The sequence below is a fragment of the Ambystoma mexicanum genome, chromosome 2p, assembly GCF_040938575.1.
Source record: "Ambystoma mexicanum isolate Mex_15411 chromosome 2p, UKY_AmexF1_1, whole genome shotgun sequence".
Lineage (NCBI taxonomy): Eukaryota > Metazoa > Chordata > Amphibia > Caudata > Ambystomatidae > Ambystoma > Ambystoma mexicanum.
In genome coordinates, this window is record NC_090923.1 from 991,046,975 (window position 1) to 991,068,540 (window position 21,566).

Genomic DNA, 21,566 nt, shown 5'->3' on the forward strand with positions numbered 1-21,566 from the left:
CGCCATCTCGTTTTCGTCTCCGGCCAGATGAACTGCCGAAATCGAAATTCCCTGCTGGATAGCCCAGAACCAGAGCTGCATCGCCTCCCTGCACAGAGGAAGAGACCCTGCCCCCCCCCACCCCCTTTTTGTTGAGGTAGTGCATTGCCACTGTGTAGTCCGTCAGAATCCGGACCTTCTTTCCTCGCACAGTCGGCAGAAAAGCCTTCAGGGCAAGCCCGACGGCCCTCAGCTTCAACAGATTGATATGGAGTCTGGACTCTGACAGAGACCAACGACCGCCGACTGTCAACTCGTTGACATGAGCTCCCCATCCCGTGAGGGATGTGTCTGTCACGATCGTCACCTCGGCCAGGGTAGCCAAAATGGAGCCCCGCTCATCAGATTGCCTTCAACGGCCCACCACAGAAGATCCTGGGCGACCGAGGGCAGCACCTGAACGGGGTCCGATATCCTGCCGGAGGACTGTGACCACTGCATCTTGAGAGCCCATTGCAGAGATCTCATCCACAACCTGGCCTCTGGCACCAGAAGAATGCAGGATGCCATGAGGCCGAACAACCTCAAGAACTCGAACGCTGGGAGACTCTGGGCATGTTGAAACTTGTGCACCATCTGCTCAATGTGGTGAGCCCTCACCTGGGGAGGGAAACACTGCCCCAGGGATGTGTCAAGCACTGCTCCGATGTACTGGAGCCTCTGAGTTGGTGTCAAATGGGACTTCACAAGCTGGGCTTCTCCCTCAACTTGAAGGGAGTGGCAGGTGACGGACAGATGATCCAGGACTTGCTCAGGAGAGCACACCCTGATCAACCAATCGTCCAGGTAGGGGTAGACGTGAATCCCCCCTTTCCTGAGATGTGCTGCCACAACCACCATGAGCTTGGTGAAGACCCTTGGGGCGGAGTTCAATACGAACAACAGGACCCGAAACTGAAAGTGCGAGTCGCCAACCGCGAACCTCCGGTACTTCTTGTGCTTTGGATGGATCGGCACATGAAAATAAGCGTCCTTGAGGTCGAGAGACACCAACCAGTCCTGAAGTTGAAGGGCCTGGAGGACTTGAGAAAGAGTAACCATCCTGAACTTGTCCTTCCTGAGGAGCTTGTTCAAACCGCGCAAGTCCATGATGGGTCTCAATCCTCAGTCTTTCTTCACAATCAAAAATATAAGGGGAATACCAACCCTTGTTCCTCTCCGCTACAGGCACCAGTTCTATGGCGCCTTTCTCCAGCAGGGATTGAATTTCCTGCGAAAGGAGCGGATCCGGACTCTTCAAAGAGAGGTTCCCTGGTGGATTGTCGTGAGGCCTCTGCCAGAAAGGAAGACAGTAGCCGTGGGTTATGATCTCCAGAACCCACACATCTGAAGTAATGGCACGCCATTCTACCAGATGCTGCGCCTGCCATCCCCCAACCGGAGAAGCATGGGCCTCAGGACTGAGCTGAAGCGGCTGCGGCAGTGCCTGAGGGCAAAAAGGCAACTGCACGTGCGGCCTTGGCACCTCGAGTACCTTGTTTACCACCTCTGGCACTCCTACGGTTGCCCCTTTGACTTGCAGCTACTCTCGATTTACTAAAGGACGAGTAACATCGAAAGGAACCTCCCCTCCATTTCTGTCCCCTAGGACGAAAAGGCAGAGGTTGGCGAACTGCAGCGCCCAACGACTTTGCTGCAGCTTTGGAGGTCTGCAACCTCTCAATACTCTCGTCAGCCTTGCTGCCAAAAAGATGGTCACCATCAAGGGGCATGTTGAGGAGCCGGCTTTGCACATCAGGAGCAAATCCCGACTTCCGCAACCAAGCAAACCTGCGCATTACGGTGCTCGCCGCCATGGACCGGCTGAGGCAATCAACCATGTCCAGACCCGACCGAACAGATTCACACATGGCATCCTTGCCATCCTGAACGATAGCAAAGAAACCATCCCGTTCCTCCCCTTCGGGAATATGATCAGCCGCTAGGGAAATACAGTTCCACAGAGTGTACGTGAAACGAGACAAGGCACAAACGGAGTTGGCAGCCTGAAGCGCCATACCCCCAGAAGAAAATACCTTCTTCGCCCGGCCATCAAAACGTTTGTCGTCCCCATCAGGAGGGATGGTAGGGTTAGACGCCTGCTTTGCGGGGACTGTAGCCGCCTGCACCACCAAACTCTCCGGAGTGGGGTGCGTGGTCAAGTAGCAGGGGTCGCCACTGGCTGGGCGATATTTCTTCAGCAACGACTTGATCACTGCCGGGAGACTCTCCGGAGAAGTCCAAGCTGCAGCCACCCTTCTCTGCAAGGCCATATGGAATGGCAGCACCAGGTCAGTTGGTGGACCCTGGTCCAGGATATCAATCAGGTCATCCTGCTGAAAATCCCCAGGAGGGGCAGACCACAACAGGTAATCCGTGACCCTCGACATCAGGCGCCGATAAGAGTCGGCATGCGTGCCAGGCTCAGGCCTACCAAATTCCACCTCCGGAGAGGTGTCGAGCACACTGGCGTCACGCAATGACTGGCGCAGCTCCTCAAGCTGGCTATGACCAGAAACAATGTCATCAGGGACCTCTGCAGGAACCACCCCTTCCTCAGACCCCTCATCCACCTCAGAAATATAATCCAGAGGCTGGAAGAGGGAACCGAAAAAGGAACAAAGACAGGTTTTGCCTTAGCCAGAGATTTTCTAGGGGGTTCCCTCGTACCACGAGGCATCCCAGACAAAACCGCCTCGAAAGACGTCGAGTGCAGCGCCGACAGCTTCGACACAGGCCTCGAGGGCGGAGCCCTGAGCATGTCTCGACAGCCTGGGCTACTTCCTCGGAGGCAGGGCCTCGATAGAGTCCATCGACGATCTTGGCGCCGCCGATGTCTTCCTCGAAGACTTCACAGGTTCACACGGTCTCGATGGCATTGAGGACCGGGACCTGGAACGGGCATGTCTAGAGCGACCATCATTGTCCGACCGGGTCCTCAATGGCGCCCGGTGGTCGCGACGACTGCTCAAGTCCGAAGGCGGACGAGCGGTGTCTCTAGCACGGCCATGACCGGCGTCCTCAGACGGCACGGACGGACCCGAGCCCTGCGATTGAAAAATCACCAACATCTCCTTTCGGAAGGAATCCCATTCCTCAGGAGTGGAATGCTTGTTGGGACAAGCAACCCGCCGACAGGCGGAGTCCTCAGAAGAGGACGGGGAAGGTGACCGGTGACGGCGCTTCCTGGAGTGCCTCGAAGAGGCAGAGGAATGGCAGGACAGACTCCCAGACCGAGAACCCCCAGACTCCCGACGACGATGCAGAGAGTCGCCCCTCGAATCGTCCGTCGAAAGACCAGTGGAACGCGACTTCCGGGGCTTGGCCACCTTACCGACCGACAGCTTCTTCTTACGCTCCTGCAAGGCCTGTGATGTGAGCGATTGGCAGTCGACACAGTCGTCCATATCATGGTCCTCCCCGAGGCACCAGAGGCAAGCGTCGTGCGTATCCGTCAGCAACATCTTGGACCCGCACACCCGACACTTCTTAAACCCGGACCACGGGGTGGAAGAAGCCGAAGACGACATATTCGATAGCAATGAAGAAACGGGTTCGAAGAACCGAAAGAACAGGATTCAGTAGAATCGGAAAAAAACGGAACTGAGGCTACGGGCGTTGTGTGTCCTACTTATAACATCCAGTGACGTCGGCTCGGCGGAGGCCCTCGAGGACGGCGTATCTACATCGACGCAGGATGCAGACGCCGAAGGATTTTCCGAAGCAGCACAGCTGTGGTGATTACGGTCATAGATATGGAATACGTTGGAGGACCAAATCCCCTCGAAGGTGTGGGCCTGGTAGGCGACACCCCGGTCAATGGAGAGATAGTGGCGAGGGGTGGGGAGATTGGGGTAGCTCTGCACACTGGAGACTGAATGTGACTTAGGATAGGGAGGACTCAGAGGCTGGTGAGGGGCCCAGGAGAGGGCCTTGATGGCAGGCTGAGGAGAGAAGCGACAGTGAGACATTGATGCGATTTGTTGGACTGGTGGGCAGGACGAGATCCCAAGCCTATGGTTGCCTATTCACAGGAGGAGAGGATAAAGTGAATGGGATGACCCTGGGGTCATATGGATGGGGAGGGAAGGGGTGGGCGATGGGTGTGAGGTGGCAGTGGGATGGGAAGGGGCACAGGCAGGGGGGGGCTTTGTTGGAGGGGGGACAGGCAAGAGGGTGGGGGAGGGTGGGACAGGTTTGAAGGTCCCTGGAATGGTTGACTGGGGACTGTTTGTTGTTGAGGGGGTAGGTGGAGGGGGTGTCAGCGCCCATAGGTTTGATGGATCACTGCTTGTGTTGGGGGAAACAGACAACACAGGGTGTTTGTTTCAGTAGGGGACGGAATGGAATAGAGGGAGATTCATGGGGACCAAGCATGGGGGGGTGATTGCCGGAGGATCAGGACTTGGACTGTCTGAGGGTTGGGGAAGTGGCTTAAACGCCAGCGATTAAGAACATTCCTTAGACGGTATGGGGTCCAGGTAGCTCTGCTTCACAAGACCGACATGATGCAGAAAGATCTGGAAGTGCTTTGGAGGCAGTTGGGGGTCCGGCGGTGGAATAGTAGTGGGCATGTCTTACTCCTCTTATGCCAGGGGGGTCCCGATTAGGGTGGCGACAGGGGCACCTCTTAAAATGGATGAGGTTGGGAGGACTGTGGTGCTCACAGGCGCCCTGGCAGGGAGGAAGATGTGTGGTGCTCCTACGTGCGAATGTAGACAAGGATTATTTCCCTGCTGTACTGGATCTGATGGGGGAACATAGGTGGGGGGGCAAGGGGAGGATTTTCAACTGTTTGCTAGACCCCGACTCGGATAGCACAGGGAGGTCAGGTCAGTTGAAACGGCAAGCAGCAGTGAGGCTGCGAAAGGTAGTCCAGGGTCTGGACTTGGTAGACTTGTAGAGGGAAGCGCATGGGCAAGAACAGGGCTATTCCCATTTCTCGGGGGTCGATGGCTCTCGCCCACCTGGATTATATCTTTGTTGGGGCAGAGGACTTTCATTCCTTTAACGGAACAGAATATTTGGGTCAGAACCCGTCTGACCATTCCCCCCTGGTGACACAGATGCGAGGATTGTGGCGAAGATCGCCGAGACGGTTATGAAGACTACAGACAGCAGCCTAAGAGGATGGGGCATTCAAGGTGGAATTGAGGGAGCAGATGGAGCTGTTCAAGGCTGAGGGGCGGGGGGTGGAGACAACGGGGACCCTATGGGAGGCTCTCAAAGCTATCAGGGGGTTATGCATATCTAACGTGACTGGGATCAGACTGGAACTACAAGACGCGTTGAAAGGGAAGTGGGGGATCTGGAGAGGGTCAGGGCCATAGGGTGGCAGACAAGTGGGGAATTGGCTTGGGCATTGGCCTCTCATTGTGAGGTGCAGACTTCCTTGTCTAACTTGTTAAGTAGCCAGGGAACAAGGCAAGAAGGTTCCTGGCTTGGCTGCTCAGTCGGGAGCAACTGCGACATACCACTGTGCAATCCGGAAGGAGTCGGTGGAACTGACCTGCACCCAGGAAGGGATCAATGAAGCTTTCAGGCTTTTCTATCAATCGCTATATACGAGTGAGGGGACATATTCCTCAAGGGAGGCGGATGAGTTGCTAGTTGATTCAGTTGCCGGTTCTGGATGCAGATCTCAGGGAGGGGTTGGAAAGACCAATTGAAGAAATTGGATATATGTGGGGGCGTTGCAAGCGATGAGGAATAGTAGAGCTCCAGGAAGCTATGGCTTCAAAATAGTTTTACTGTGACCCTGCAGGTCCCACGGTTGAAGAAAGTGTACAATGAAGCCTTGGAGACATGGATTCTTCCTGCTTCGATGAAAGTTAGAACAGTTCTGCTAAAAGAGAGCAGAAAGACCCCCTGGACGGTGCATCCTATCGCCCCATTTCATTATTGAATGTGGATGCAAAGAATCTAGGCAAAAATGTGGCCGCCAGATTGGCAAGGCTGGCATCGATATTAGTACATCCTGACCAGTGCAGCCTCATTGGAGGCCGGAATACAACTATGAACATCTGTTTGCACCACACTATAGACCAGGTTAAAGAAAATCGACGGGGAAATGGCTCGGACGTCCTGATGCAATGATGGCCTTCGACTTTTTAGAATGTGAATGGCTGTTTAACGTGCTGGGAGCCTTTGGGTTTGGGACTTATGTCTGCCGATGGTTGAGGTTGCTGTATAACAGACCAGCAGTACGCTAATGACTGGGTGTCGAAGCAGTGGACCCTGGGCAGAGGGACGCAAAAGAGGTGACCAGTTTCACCAATCTAATTTTCCATGGCCCTGGAGCCGCTGGCGCAGTTTTGAAGGAAGGAGATGGGTGGGGCAGGGATTCTAGTCGGAGGGGTGAGACATGTAGTTTCACTATATGCAGATCTGCTATTGTATCTGGGGAACCTGCGGGACAATATGCCAATGGTGCTTGAAATACTAGGTAACTTCAGGACGCTGCCAGGATTTCAGATTAATAAGAAAAGTCCCTGGTTTCCACTAGGGGGCCTACGGGGCTGTGATCTCGATCTCCCGAATTGGGGGATACGCTGGGAAGGGGAATAATTTTGGTACCTGGGGATCCAAATTTTCCATGACGGAAGATACAATTGTGTATAATACTGCCAGAGCATTGTCGGAGAGAGCTATCGTTGATGGGGAGGGTGGCGCTATGTATAATGGGGATACCACCAAGGCTATTACTATTTTACTAATATTCCCTATATGATCAAAAAGGTATTCTTTGAGATGGACAAAAAAGTGGGAGAAACTGCTGTGGCATGCAGGGATAGGGGGGGGGTCTCCTTAACGACTTTTGCGGCTCTGCATTCGGGCGGGGGCTGCAGCTTACCAGATTACGAGCTGTACTTTATGGCGGCTCAGCTACAGGCGGTATTGACATGGGGGATGCTGAGGGAGGATCGCTGACGGGCAGTTAGGAGTGCTCCCAGCATCCTGACAAGAGGTGGAATAATTGTGAGGTGCGTTGGGAGGTAAAGGGGAGACTAATGCGATTCAAATGGTGCAGGTAATATGGAAAATGTCTCTAGGGAGGCTGCAGGTGACAGGATTATACAGTCCAGACCTGCCATGGAGTGTAGACCCAAAGTTACGATTGGCACTTAAGAGGTTGGGGATTTCTGATTTGAAGGCAAGACTTGTTGGAGGATGGGAAATTGATGCAGTTTGTGGAGTGGAGCACTCGATACAGGGTCCCAAAAGGGCATTTGACATATGGGGCAGTGACTAGAAGGTTGGCCGCAGTATGGGATGCGGGGGGGTGAAGATACCCGAGGAACCTGAGGAATGGATTAGGGAGCAGGTCTGTAAAGGTCTCCAGGAATACCCAGTTTCAAATTATTCAGTTTAACATATTACACAGAGTCTATGTGACACCGGCCAAAGTCCATGCAATGAACAACAACCTTAGTCAGGATTGCCCTCAATGTGGTACTGGCACATATGGGGGATGCGCGGTGATAGTGCAATGCTGGGGAGACGTGATTTCTAAGATGAAAGGGCTGCTAGGTCCTAGCACCGACTGTACCCCAAAGGTATGCTAGTGGGGTATAACGACATAGTACAAAATTGTTTGATCCAGTTTATGTTGATACTAGGCTAAACAGCGGATTGCCACGGCCTGGAAAAATAGCCCAAGGTCCATCAGTGGTACAATGGATGGTGGATGTCCATAGGTGGGGGATGGCAGAGTTAGATATCTTACAGAAAGCCAGGGACCCTAAGCAGGAGGAAGGGGTTACAATGGACTGGAGCCAGATGCTCAACAATTTATTTTCCTCAGCGAATTTAAAATCCCCATGAAGGGAGGGGATTGGGTGGGAATGGGGTGGTGATGGTGCAGGGATGGGGGGGACGGAGGTAAGGGATCGGGAAAAGGGGGAGATCTTTGGATGGGGGGGGGGGCGGTGAATGGCAAGAGGGTGTTTCAGCTTACTATGATTTTGCAGACATCGCATATTCTGCATATACACAAAGCGTTTTTAAAGATTTTCCCATTTCACTGCTTAAGATTTTATTAAGCCAAAAATGAATAACTAACTGGGAAGGCACAAAACCTCAGCATCGTTGCATTATAAACAAGGAGCAATAGTAAAATAGGTGAGAAAGACAAGACAAATATTTCTGTAGTTAAAACACAACACCATAGTATGGGTATACTTTTGAGTTGCAGAACAAGTTAGTGGTCTATTAAAAACAGAAGGCACAAGACAATGAGAAAAAATAAAATTCATACGAAATGTCTGGTGTCAGAAATAAATGACAAGCATATACACAAGTCAAACATGATTGTTAAGGAAGAGAAAAAAAGAAAATCAAAAAATGTTACAGTAAAATGTGAAAAAGAAAAAATGAAAAATAAAGAGGAAGAAAGATGGGACGCTCATCAGGAAATAAACAAAAAGCAAATGTAAAGTCCACATTTTCAGTACTACAGAAACGTAGATTCTTTGTGGAACTGACTTTTAGATGACTACCTCCGGGTCTTTTGTCAGATCTTAACTTTTCAGTTGTTAACCCCTTACCCAAGTTTTTGGTTCAAAAGACGCTTCTCCTTTGCTGCAGCTAATTTTTCACGGAGCTCCTCGCGCTGCCTCAGAGCAATGGGGTTGATAACCTCGGCAGCAACAGGGTCTTCTTTACTGCCGACCTCTGTACAGACAAAAGGAAAACAGGCACGTCAAACTTTAACAGCTTAATTTATACCCCAAATCAAGCTAATACTTCATGGAGGGAAGGCGAAGATGATTTTATGGGTAATGGGGAGAATGAATGAGTTAACCAGGCATGCAAGGATTAGAGAATAAAAAAAATGAAAGGATAATGAGTAATGGTGTGAACAACAATTTGGCTTTTAGAATCTACTTGGAGAACATTAAAAATGAAAAAGCCAGGTCAAGATCCGTAAAATAAATTAAGTTAGACTCACCATGTTTGACTGTGTTCAATTCAAGTGGTTTCAGGCCAAGCTTTGCTCGTAGTTTGCTACATAAAGGAGAAAACAGATGAGATTGTGTGGTTGTTCCAGGCAGGACCAAAGCTTGAAAAAGTCAAATTTCGCAAACTACATGAAACACAGCAGAACAATGAAACAAAAGTTTAAGAAGGATTACAACTCAGAAGAACCAACTAGTTTTTTATTTGGCAAAAATAAATGTTTTCTTCATCTATAAAACAATTAATCCTCTCCTATTTATGAGCAAAACCAGAGTGATGCCCTTTCAATATAGAGATAAAATTATCCAGATCCTAAACACTCCGACTGTCTAACTGCCTGCAACACCAAGTCTGCCATTCTGTTGGAGAAAGGAGACAAATGAACCATCGGTCCTTCACGTCCCCGCCATTGTGGTCCTCTCCTCTCTCTAGGTCCTTTAATCCTCCTCTCCCTTGCACTTTCTTACTCTCCCGCCGATGTTCCTTTTGCTCTTCCTCTTTACCATCTACCTTCACCCTTCGATATTACTCTTCTAATATGCCCCGTCGCACCCCACTACTACTTCTCCTCCTCCCACACTACTTCTCTCCCCACACTACTACTCTGCCTAGTACTATCCCAGTCAGCCTCCTTTCACTCTTCTACTCCCCTTAACATCTCCCTACAGCATCAGTTTCAGTCTCATAGTTTCCAGGCAGACTTACAAGCAACATTTTCTCTCACCAACCAATACTTCAACTGCATCTCACCCCCGCCCTCACCCCCTCGCTCACCTGGTTCCCCGCGCAAACTGCTGCCATCCTTATTCTCCTGGGTGTGGTTACAGGTGAGTGAAAACATAAAAAAGGGGCCTTAAGCCCCGCCCTCTTCGAATATGTGGATCTGCCGGTTCGGAGCAATGGCGGCCTGCTGTAGCAACAAATGAGTTTCAATGTCCCAGTTTGTTAATGTTAAAGGACATTTGTACAGCGCACCATCACCACCGGAATGGTCCCCTGGCGGCTCTGAAAGAGGAAGGGAGGGCGAGTTAGTGGGAGGAAGCTGGAAAAGTGCAAGAGAGAAGTGATGTGCTCTTGGCGCACTCAGCCCGGTGGGTCCGTTGGCTGGGCCTGGGGTGTTTGCTGCCGCTAGTCATTGTCACTGTGTACTGTTGTGCGAGTCCATGTGTGTTTTTGTTTTGTTGTTGCAATGTAGTTAAGTTTGTGCGGTTTGTTGTGCGGTAGGTTTGTGGTTGCGTTTGGTTTTGAGTTTAAGAGGTGTATGGAGAAGCAGAAATTGTTAGTGGAATTGGTTAGTTGGCATCTCTATCCTGAATAGAGTCGCTGGGCTTCCGTAGTCTCCCCAGATGAGGTGTGCGAGCACCCCTGCACCTCTGTTCTGATCTGGGACTGTACAGCATTCAAGGTCCCTTTCCCCATCTGTCCCCCAACTCCATCAGCCTCCAACACAGCCCCATCTGTCCTCCCTTCCTACTCGTATAGCCGTTGCACCTGTCAATGTCCACAACTCAGCTAGAGTGATGATTGCCAATATCCCGACAATTCTACAACACTGTGGTATCTGGTAGCAACTAAGGAGTTGTTGACTCGGTCTCCCTGGGTGTCGCCTGTGTTTCACTCTACCCGGCGTCACCCATCCAGGTGCACTGGGTGCTACCCTGTCTGTTCTGGGACCTGTCAGTGTCCTTGCCATTTTAGTCATCCTTTTTCCTTTCTGTTTCGGTTTTCAGTTCGAGTCTGTGGTGTTGAAGAGCCAGGTTATTTAGTAATTTCCTGAATTTTAGGTGATCTTTGGTGCTCATTTCTTTTGGGATGTTCCAGGTTTTTGCGGCTAAGTGGTAGAAGGAGGTACCTCCAAGTGTATTCTTAAGGTATGGTTTTAGTTCCAGGCGGATTTCATTGCTTGACCTGAGAGTCTCATTGGCTTGTAGATTGTTATTTTCTTTTGTAGGAATTCTGCTCCTTGTCCACTGATTGCTCTGTGTGTTATGCACATTGTTTTGAAGGTGATGCAATGTTTTACTGGGAGCCAGCGTAGTGTTTTTAAGGCAGAAGTGATGTGGTCTCGTCTGGATAGTTTGAGGAGTAGTCTGGCCGCTGCATTTTGGATTCGTTGTAGTTTCTTCAGGAGGTATTCAGAGTTAGAGGCTGTTTGCATAGTCGATTACTTGACATGATGAGAGCGACGATAGTTAGTGTTTTGTGCGTGAAGAAGAGGAAAAAACATTTGACTGTTGCATTTATTTGTGGTTCTAAGGTTATGGTGTTGTCCATTAGGACTCCCAGATTTTTTAATACATTAGATGGTGTTGGTGCGGTTCCCATTTCCGTTGGCCACAGGATGGTGGTTTCTTTCTCTTGGTCTTTGGATATGATCATGATTTCGGTCTTTCCTGGGTTGGTTTTCAGTTTGTTGGCATTCATCCAGTTGAAGACTTCTTTTAGACAGTCAATTAGGGTTGACTGATCGGAATTGGTGTCTTTGATTTTGTAGATGATTTTGAGTATCATCTGCGTAGTTGTAGCATGTAATGTTGTATTTTTTCAAGATTCTGATAACTGGAGTCTGGTAGATGTTGAAGCACTGTGGTGATAGTGAGGAGCCTTGTGGCACTCCACAGTCGTTGACTCGTGGAGTGGATTTGAAGGGTTTAATCCATACGGTTTCTGTTCTGTCTGCTAGGAATGATTTGGTCGAGAGTAGTGCTGCGTCAGTTATGCCTAGGTCTTCTAGTGTTTTGGTTAGGGTGTCATGGCTAACTGTGTCGAAGGCTGCAGAGAGGTCGAGCAGAATAAGGGCTGAGGTTGTGTTCGAGTCTGCGTTCGTTTTTAGGTCGTCCCAGATTGATAGAAGTGCTGTTTCCGTTACTCTTGCAGGTCAGAAACCGACTTGAGCTTGGTCTAGCAGGTGGTGTTTTTCTACGTGTTCTTGGGTTAGTTTATATACGTAGGTTTCCAGGAGTTTTGCCGAGTAGGGAATGTTTGAGATCGGCCTGTAGTTGGAGAGGTCTTCTACGTCGCCACTTGTGTTTTTCAGAAGTGGTTCGATATATGCTGATTTGAAGGTCCTCAGTACAGTTCCTGTTGCTAGTGATAGATTTAGAAGGTTTCTGTAATATTCTGCTGGCGTTCCTTGTGCGAGGATTGATTTGTAAATGTCCAGGGGACAGGGATCCATGGGTGATCCAGCTTTCTTGCTGTGTTTTACCAGCATTGCTAATGCCTCTGCTGATATTTCAGGAAAGTTTGAGTTTGTGCTGTGGTTCTGTGTTAGGTTTGTTTGGTTGTGTTTGATTGGTCTCATTTGTATGGTTTGTCAGATGGCATTGATTTTTTTCTTGAAGTGGTCTGCCAGGTCGTTGCATAGTTTCTCCGAGGGGGTTGGGGCGTTATCGCATCCTGGTTGGTTTCTCATGATGTTAAACATTTCTTTTTGTGTTTTGGTGGCATTGGTGATTCTGACATCATAATGCCTTCTCTTTGCCTTTTGAATTTCCTTCTTGTATGCGCGGATTTGTTTCTGGAACAGTGTTTTTATGTCTGGGTTGTATTCTTTCCTCCTTTCCAATTCCATCTCGGTTTTCCTTTTTCATGGTGCTTAATAGTGGGCTGAACCATTTTGCCATTGTTCTTTTTTTTGATGGGGTGAATGGTTTTTCTGGGGCGATCTTGTCAATTGTATCTGCAATCCATTTGTGTAGTAGCTCCGCTTTCCAGTCTAGGTCAGCTAGCTCTAGTTCTGTAGTTGAAGGTTTGGTTAACTCCAGTTGTTCGAATAGGTTGCTTTGACGTGTTTCCAGTTTCTTTTTGTGGTGGTTGTGAGTTTAGGAGGTTGGATGCAGAGTTGAGTAGGCAGAGTGATCACAAATGGGATGAAGAGGTGGTCGCTCCACAGCATTTGTATTGGCGGTGCTGTGGTGAGGAGTTTTTCCTTGATGAAAATTGCATTGAGGGTGTTCCCTGCCAAGTGTGTTGCCCCTTTGACTAGTTTGTGAGAGAGCTCCCTGGGTGTATGGCAGGCTGCGCTTGGGTGTAGTCGCTGCTCGAGTTCAGGTCATTTTGCGGACTGGAGGTCACTTGCTGTTTTTCCCCCCCCAGAGAGTGGTTTGCTACTTCTTAGTCTTGCAGAAACTGCACTTTCCTAGGGGAGTCAGTCAGGCGAGCATCGTGCAGTACAGGCAGGGTGCAAGACAAGGAGTACTTGTTTCATGCACGCAGGCACCAAAAGAAGGGATTGTGACTTAAGCCCTGCCAACTCCCACACCCCACATCTGTATGCCCCTAACCAGAGGCAGAAAGGGGTGGAGGGTCCAATCTCCTCGGCACCATCAGGTAGATGACCCTTTCACACATGGGTCAGGGTGGGACCGTTTTTTTGGCAGTAGTAGATATTTCTGCAGTTTGACACCATCAATCAATGGATACTGTGACTAATCAAGGGAATTTGTCCCTTCTTCCCAAGGAGGAGCCACCCCCTTTGGGAGTAGGGGAGGAGCCCTCTATGCAATACCCTTCCTAGGGGTCACGGCAAGAAGGATCACACTGGGGCTGGGCAAGTCAGGGTTACATCCTACCGCCCTTTTCCCTTAAGAGCCCCGTACTAGTTAGTTTCATGGAGGGAAAACCAGTTAATAACATGCATGACCCCTTTAAGGTGAATGGTTTGGTGACTGACCTCCACTTTGGCTTGCTACCACCTCCTATGGTAGCATTTAGCCAATGGACTTCTCATCTTCGTTCCAGGGAGGAAGTTAAAGACCGGAGAAGACCAAACCAAAACATCTGTCAGGACATCCAGAGCAGTAACCCGCAAAGAGAAGAGGAAGACTGAGGCAGTCCCCCAACTCCCCACAACAGAGGATGAACCATGTAGTGGATGCGGTGGGTAAATAGTAAGGACTCACAGAGTACAACAGTTGCTTCAATGAAGGAGAGGACCCCAGTCAGTATGGGACTGCTGAAGTAGGAAGTATACTGCAATGCAACCTGAGGCACTGGCGTCCTAAAGCCCAAAAGCCAAGGTACAAAAGGGGAAGAAGAGGAGCAGGAGAAGCAACCGCGCCAACAGATGCAAAGCTGTGGAACCGCCAGATCCATAGGGCCCAATGCCGACAGTCCCGCAAGAGAGAAGGTACCCAGCTAAGAACGGGAAAAGGTTGGATGGCAGTGCAGCAAACAGCAAATTTGGCTAAAACAGTGCAGAGACCACAGAGGACTAAGAAAGTCAACCCCCAACAAGAGGGTAGCAGAAGGACTCTAAACTGGGGTGAACGAAGACCAAGCTCACTTCGGGCTAATGAAGGAAAATCCCAGCCAAGGGGTAGAAGTAAATAAGCTAATCTGGGCTACCATCGACTATGGCCCATACGAGGTAGAGGGAACAGAATCCAGAAGGTGACAAAATGTGAACAGTGTGTCGCTGGTCTGAGCAGGCCGAAAGTCTATCTGAAACTACAGATTAGACCACTATACAATATACAAAGACCAAACTTTATTGCTATTCGTGGACACTCTGACCTATACAGGTCGAGAAACTACCTTCTTGGAGAAGGAATAAGCTAGATAAAATGTTGGTACTGTATGAAGGAGGGATCAGTGTAAACAAACACTTAATACTATTTTGTACAGGATTGACGGAAAAGAGAATTAAGCATTTTAAACTACACTTGGATGATGGTGGAAGCCAATATTAAGTGGGGATAAGGTTTCCTTGGTACGGACAACTGTGAAATGTTTAAATGAGGTTATGAGATGAGGGCTATTAAATTGAATTTGGGGTTTTAATGTCGATTTTAAGATGATACAAATGATAATGTGAAGTTGGGACAGTTTTTGCGAAAGATTTGTATTAAATCAAAGCAATAAAATAATTAAAACCAAGAGCACGAAAGAGAGCGAGAGAGGGTGAGAATGAGAATGAGAGGGATTGTCTGCAGGTGGGCCTGGTTGTGTTGGATATCGCCACTGCCAGCTTGCATCCTGGTCCCTGTGATAACGTTGGAAGCAGTGCAGTCTCACTCCAAGATGGTGGAATAATGTTGCATGCACACAACAAAATGCCAACGTACACCCTGTACGGAAGAGACGCAGCAGTTTCAAAAGAAAGCCACAAACGGTAAGGCAGCACATGTTGCAGCTGCCACCCATTGCTTTGCTGCTTCCTTGTTTCTTTGCATTGTTCCTTCTTTGTTGAGTCTCCTGCCCTACTCTCTGTTTTTTTCCCTTCCTTCTAGGCCCCGTGCTGCCTTTCTTTGACTACAGAGACTGCTGGCTGACCCCTTCTGCGCCTCCATATGTACATCTGGGCTCCTGGCTGGTCCTGGACATTTCTGGCTCCAGCCAGCGCTCCCTAGTAACCACATACAGTGCATTGTCCAGTTTTTTCCCTGTATGTTTCAACAGTTAACAATTTAGTAGGAGGGCGCTAAATTAGGGGTTCAGATCACCCACATGACTCGAAACACTTTGGCTGGAGCCACCTCTTTGATTACGAGGTAAGATATACTAGGAGATGATTACATGGGGTTTCTCTCTTCATTCAGAAGCATTTGATAGACCCAAGCTTACCAATACCTCCAAGGACAACCACCTGTATTGTGTCCAAGGGAACCTCGATGAATTGGCCTATACCCCAAGGTTCAAACAGTTTGCACAGGATATGACTAGGCTGGAAAAAGCCCATTTCACTCTGTACGGTTATGGCCCATCGGAGAAACTGAAGGATGAGCTGGTTTGTCTTCCTCGACCTACTACCTTTAGGAACTTGATAAAATTGGTTTAACAGATAAACTACAGATTACAAGAGAGACCGGAGAAGGAAAAAAAACTAAAGGGAACGGGAGCTTGTGCCTCATTTTCGCCCGTTCTGATACTGTGGAAGTAGTGTTTCCGGAACCTATGCAAATTGGGGTGGCGCAGTGGACCCTTATCTGAAGAACGCCACCGGCACTGAACAAAAGTACTTTTTATGTAGTGTGGTTTGAGAGGATATTTGGTTCGTATGGGCCTAAAACCCCACCCATACGTAGGATAGTTCCTTACAGGCTTTCTGATTGTTCCATGGATAACGCAGGAGCCTCGCACCTTGTATTAAAGGCTATACTCTCCTCCTCAGTTCCAGGAATACTGGAAGTCCCAGCTTTGGTGGATTCAGGCACCACAATAGCTTAAGATTGTACTTCCACAATGGGAATCCCTTGAAATCGATAGCCAAAACCGTGGAAGGTGTTGCCGGTAGACCATTGTGTACCCATTATTGTGAACACAACGGAATTAAACATGAAGATAAAATCAACATTCGGAGTACATCATCTTTGACCTTATTCAGGCTGGACATTTTCTGGTGATCCGAGGCATTCCCTGGTTGGCCCTATATAAATTTGAAGGCCCAGTCTCTCTTTTAGGGATCTAAATACTGTAAAACAAATGGTCTACCTCAGTAGCACAGGACCTTGGCAAAGAAACCACTGGAAGAGAAGGAAGCTGCTGCTTCCCCGCTTTTGTGCCCTATTGCCACCAAGTATGGCCATGCTCTGCATTTCTTTGCTAAAGACAGGAGAAGGATCTGCCTACCCAACGCCCAGAGGACTGTACCATCAAGCTGCTCCCCAACACCAATGTGCCTTTCAATCGCATTGGTCCATCGGCAAGTTGTACGACCATAGTGGTTGCAATCAACAATTTAACAAAGATGGCACATTTCACCCCATTCAAAAAAACTGCTTACCGGTTTCCGTAAGATATTTTTGACTGCATGGTCTCACTAAAACAATTAGATCTGTTAAAGAACTTCGGTATACTTCAAAGTTTTGGGTGGCACCCAGCAAGCCACTGGGCACCTAAAGGGAGCGCTCTTCTGGACACCACCCAGAGGACAATGTGCAGACAGAAACCATAAACTAGACACTAGAGTAATATCTCAAATGTTACACCACCGCCACGCAAGACGATTGGGTGGCTCTTTACCCACAGCTGAATTTTCTTAGAACAGCTCTTCATTCCGCATGCACAGTCAGTTCTATTGCAATTATGGTCTCAGATGGTTACCCACAATGCAAATCTCACAACCCTATAGTGCCCTAGTCTGCAGAAGCCCTCAAGACATTACATAAAGTACATGAACCGTGTGGCAGGTAGGAAGAGGAAGTTTGAGTCAAGTTGGACATTTGAACTTCTCAAAGAATAAAGAAAAGAAGTCTCTCACCATAATCGCTATAAGGTATTTCATCTGTTGTCAGGAAGTCCAAAAATGAAAAATTTCCTTAGTCCAAAATCTACCTGTGCCCAACACTAATCACCTATAACTAAACTGGGCCAAAGAATGTCTCGGTTTGAATGGCCTCCCATTTGTCTTTTGGCTTGTTTTCAGGGTTTCTTCACTGGATCCCACTCTTCCAAATATAAATGTCGCTTTACGGTAATCTCTTTAGCTAGGACCGGCAGGTCTCATTCTCAAGTTCTTTAACTCTTTCATATACTTTGGCTTCCAACTAATATGATACTCATCTTTATGGTTTCTGATATCGGCTTTGAAATCTCTTCCTTGTACTTCTATAGGGTTCAGTGGTTTTATGGAGTTTGAGACTTGCCCAGTCTTGGGATCTCCTTACTGTACTTGTAATGGAGGGCCCAAAATCCCAGCCCTGCGCAAATCAGGTAGGCCAGGAAATCCGGAGCCCAAAACCAGAACAGTCGGAGTAAATGACAAAGGGCTGTTTAATTGAACAACTAATACAGGGGAAGCAGTTAAGCACACAAGTCTCAAATCTCTCCAACTTCATAATGCAAAACAAAGATTTAAAAAGCAAGAATACATAACGTTATCTGGGTTAGTAAAACCTACTGAAAGGTGGGATTGGGTTAGTTGTATCAAACATATATAATCTATATGGGTCAGCATACTCCATCTGATGGCTCTACCTGGGATCACCTCTAAATTGATAATGGTGAATACATTTCATCTCTACATTCCTTCATTGGTTAATGCAATAGTTGAAAAAAAACAACTATTTGAAAGCAATGATTGGTTGGCATTGGCTTTGCCAACTTTGGTTACTTGACAGGTCATCAGCACATGAGCAACAATTTATTGCAAGGGGGAATCGACATCCAGATGCAGCCTTGCCCCAATTATAACCCACCATCTCAGATTTCCTAGGCAACGAGCCAGGGCTTCTGCTTTGAACTGGGCTCCATCTTCTATCTTTATTCTGAGAATTCATGGGAGTGAAGGTCTTGGCTTCTCTATGTCTGGAGCCAATGAGTAGCCCTTGTCCTTCAACTTTAAGTCATGTTTGAGGAGACCATGTTTTCAATTATTATACTCGGCTTGCGTCAGGATTTTAACCTATTTTACTATGGGTGCCATTACCCTCTATCCACTTGAGACTTGTTTGAGCTATTCTTCTCTCAGTATTAGTCTTAATTAATGAGCACCTGGTCCTCGAAGGTTGTCGGTTCCTTTTTTAATCCAAGAGAAGTGTCTCACGCTTGGGAACTATTTATCTTGTGCGCTCCTCAGTGCCAGCCAAACCTCCCTTTTCTTCAATAACCTTGGCGCACTGTGCAACTACTGTACAATTTGTTCATCTGTGCTTTTTAGCTAATTCAGCGACTTTGTTTTTCCTGCAGCTTCGATGCTCCTTCAAGCCCCCACATTCATTTGAGCATGGCAGCACGTCATTTTATCCAAAAAGTCTGCTTTTCACTGTTGCTCTTCTGCAACAAGCAAACATATGTGTTTTTATGAGTCTTGCGTTACATCGGATATGGTTGCCAGTCAATTCGTCGAAAAAAATTGGTCGACCAGACAAATGGTCGAATCAAATTGGTTGAAAACCATTTCGTCGAATTTTTTTTTTTTTCTATTTTAACCCTTTTTTTTGGGGGGGGGGGGGTCCCCCCCCCCCACCCCCTTTTTTTCTCTAAAAACCCATTTTTTAACAAAACGAAAACCCAAAAAATAAATATATAAATAAAAAAAAATTTTCGGCGAAATGGTTTTCGACCAAATTGCGTCGACCAAATTGCAGTCGACCAGTTTTTTTCCGACGAGTTGACTGGACACCATCGGATATATATTAGAGTAGGTGTTTTCTAGTGTCTATTGAGTGCAATGTACGTTCATGTATAAATGCAAATTCACCTAATGTTTGTGCAACTTCGTGATGAATGCTTAACTGCTTCGTGGCTCATGTGTCTACGTTTGTCAGAAGCGGGATGACATCACTTGCTTTTGTCATTCTTCGGTTACAGCATATTCATGTATGCCAGATCTTGCAGGCTTATCCTCTTCCTCGATCCTTCCCGGGGTAAGGCTGTTAGGTAAGATTTTCATATCAATGATAAATCTTCCCGACGTGTATCAACCCCTGAAATGTTTGCTTTGACTAGGTACCCATGTTATCTTGTTCCAAGGTATAGGGGAATCTCCCCCCACCCCCCTCCGCCCTCTCCCCCAAGTCTTACTTTTTTTGTGGGTGACATTTATATGTCTCTCCATAGTGTATGGTTGAAGTTATAGTTTCCTACAACTTTGTGGTTTAGGCTGGGTTGCCCCATGGGCTCCCCTGTTAATTTCTCAAGTACTTAAGTGAACCCAAGTAGCAAAGCAGGATTTTCATCCCCCTTTACATTTTATATAGTGAGCCAGCACACCCCACCTTATGTGGAGTGCTGGGGGATACAATGTATCCCCTTTCTTACATACCTGGTAACATTGTTAGAATTGCGAGTTTTGCATGAATGGCTGGTGGCAGTGGTTTTACCTTTATGACTTAGTCTTTATTACTCGCAGGCTGTCAATTCAGCCTTGGTAATGCACAAAAGGGGCACCATTTTTCTAAAATGGTGGGCTCCTTTTTCACCATTTCTTGTGTGCTTGCTGTTTGGGGTCTTCCCCTGCCATTCTCGGCGGGAACAACCTCAGTGGCGGTTTTGTCTTCAGCAGGAATTGTGTGGATTTCCCACCCAGGCTCCAGAGTGTCTGGAAAGGCAGGAAGCAAGGGAGAAGTCCAAAACTCTGCAGCCCTTTGTCTTCCACCTTGCCTGAAAGCGAACTTGTTCCGATTGGACAACCAGACCATCCCTTTCTGTTAAATGCGGGGAGAGAATACAGAGGTTATGCTGTAGTTCCTGATAAAAACTCTGAACCTCTAAGGTGCTGACACGTCAACCACTGGAACCAAATCCAAAGATGATGAAAACGCAGCAGAGACACTTTCCAGCGACCGGAGAGCCTGCAGTGTAACCGGAGTCTGCCGTTAACCTTCCTTCCAAGCCACCTGGGGACACCGACGACGACCCCGATCCAGAGCTTGGTGACATCCACTAGACTCAAGACCACCTGTATTTTGAGCGATCCCACATCATGCCGAGACCTTGCAGAGCTGCAATACCCCCAATACCCTGGCCCGTTGAGCCATTGTACGGTGCACGGTCTTGCGAATTACAAATAGAGCTGAAACTTTGGTGGCATCCTGAAGGATTTCCAGAGACGTGAATCAAGTATGAAATGACCCTTCATCAGAGTGCTGGACCTTGCAAGTGATCAGACCAGCGATAGTCTTCTGGCTCCTGAAGTCTTCCTGCTGCAACTCTTCTGTGCTGAGCTACTGTGCTGGCTGGGGTATTTACTTGCATTAAGCCTGTGCAATTTCTGTAAAGCTTTTGGGTTTAATTTCTGTGATTGGGAGTCCTCTCATCCAGTTCAACCAGGCCCACTGCTGGAATCATCCTGAGGTCCCTGGACCCTAACTAACTTTAAGGTGAAGTACTTCATTGTTTGAACAGTCTTACACAGGAACTCTTACTTTTGCCTGCAACAGAACCCTATCTCACCCTGCCTACAGCTGGCACCTGGACCACCAGGGTCCCTCTTCTGCCTCTGAGTGACCTCATGCAATAGACTAGGGAAGGACTGGGCAAGTAAAGGATTCTGTCTTCAAAAGAACAAGTGTTTAAAAGTACTTAATTGTGAAAGTGTGTTGCTAACTAACTAAATTTCTTACTACACTTGAATCTGTGTTGTGCCATTCTGAAAAGTACATGTACGATTAATTTACTCACCTGTGAATTGGTTGTACCCCTTTCCCAAAAGTAATGCCGGTAGCTTCACCAACTATTTCTTTCAAAGAATAGGTGTATATGTTCCCAAACTAGGTCTTTCTTACCCTAAACTGATGTATAGCCTGTAAATCTGCCTTAGGTTTTACTGATCTGGAACAACATTGAGTCGGAGTCCAAGCTACCCCAGCCTTGGGGCGCTATGGTAAATGTTGACACACCAACAAGGTTAATGTAGCATAATTAGACTACACTAGTGTAAGCACACATGTAGTTAAAACAAAGTTTATTCTAAAACAAAAAGTTAAAAAAAATGGTGACAGCAAGCATAATATCAACATAATAGTGTATGCACAAGAATTACAATTAATATTTTTGTCACAGTATTAAAAACACAACAGTTTATGAGCCATGGATTAATAACAGCCCATCTCAAAAAGAGGACTGTCAACACTATGTTTTGTGTTTCTAGCACAGAAGGAGATGTCTAGTCTGGGATGCAATCATCTAATGTCGTGAGTCACCCA

General features: G+C 47.8%; 1 protein-coding gene across 1 annotated transcript in view; it reads right to left on the minus strand.

The window, feature by feature from the left end:
* Positions 1-21,566, minus strand: part of SART1 (spliceosome associated factor 1, recruiter of U4/U6.U5 tri-snRNP) — a 1,237,846-nt gene that overhangs the window by 1,002,709 nt on the left and 213,571 nt on the right. The window contains exons 3-4 of the mRNA XM_069644803.1: positions 8,969-9,024; positions 8,565-8,691 (exon numbers count right to left, since the gene is read on the minus strand). Of these exons, the coding sequence (XP_069500904.1) occupies positions 8,565-8,691; positions 8,969-9,024 (183 nt within the window). The remainder of the gene's footprint in view (positions 1-8,564; positions 8,692-8,968; positions 9,025-21,566) is intronic.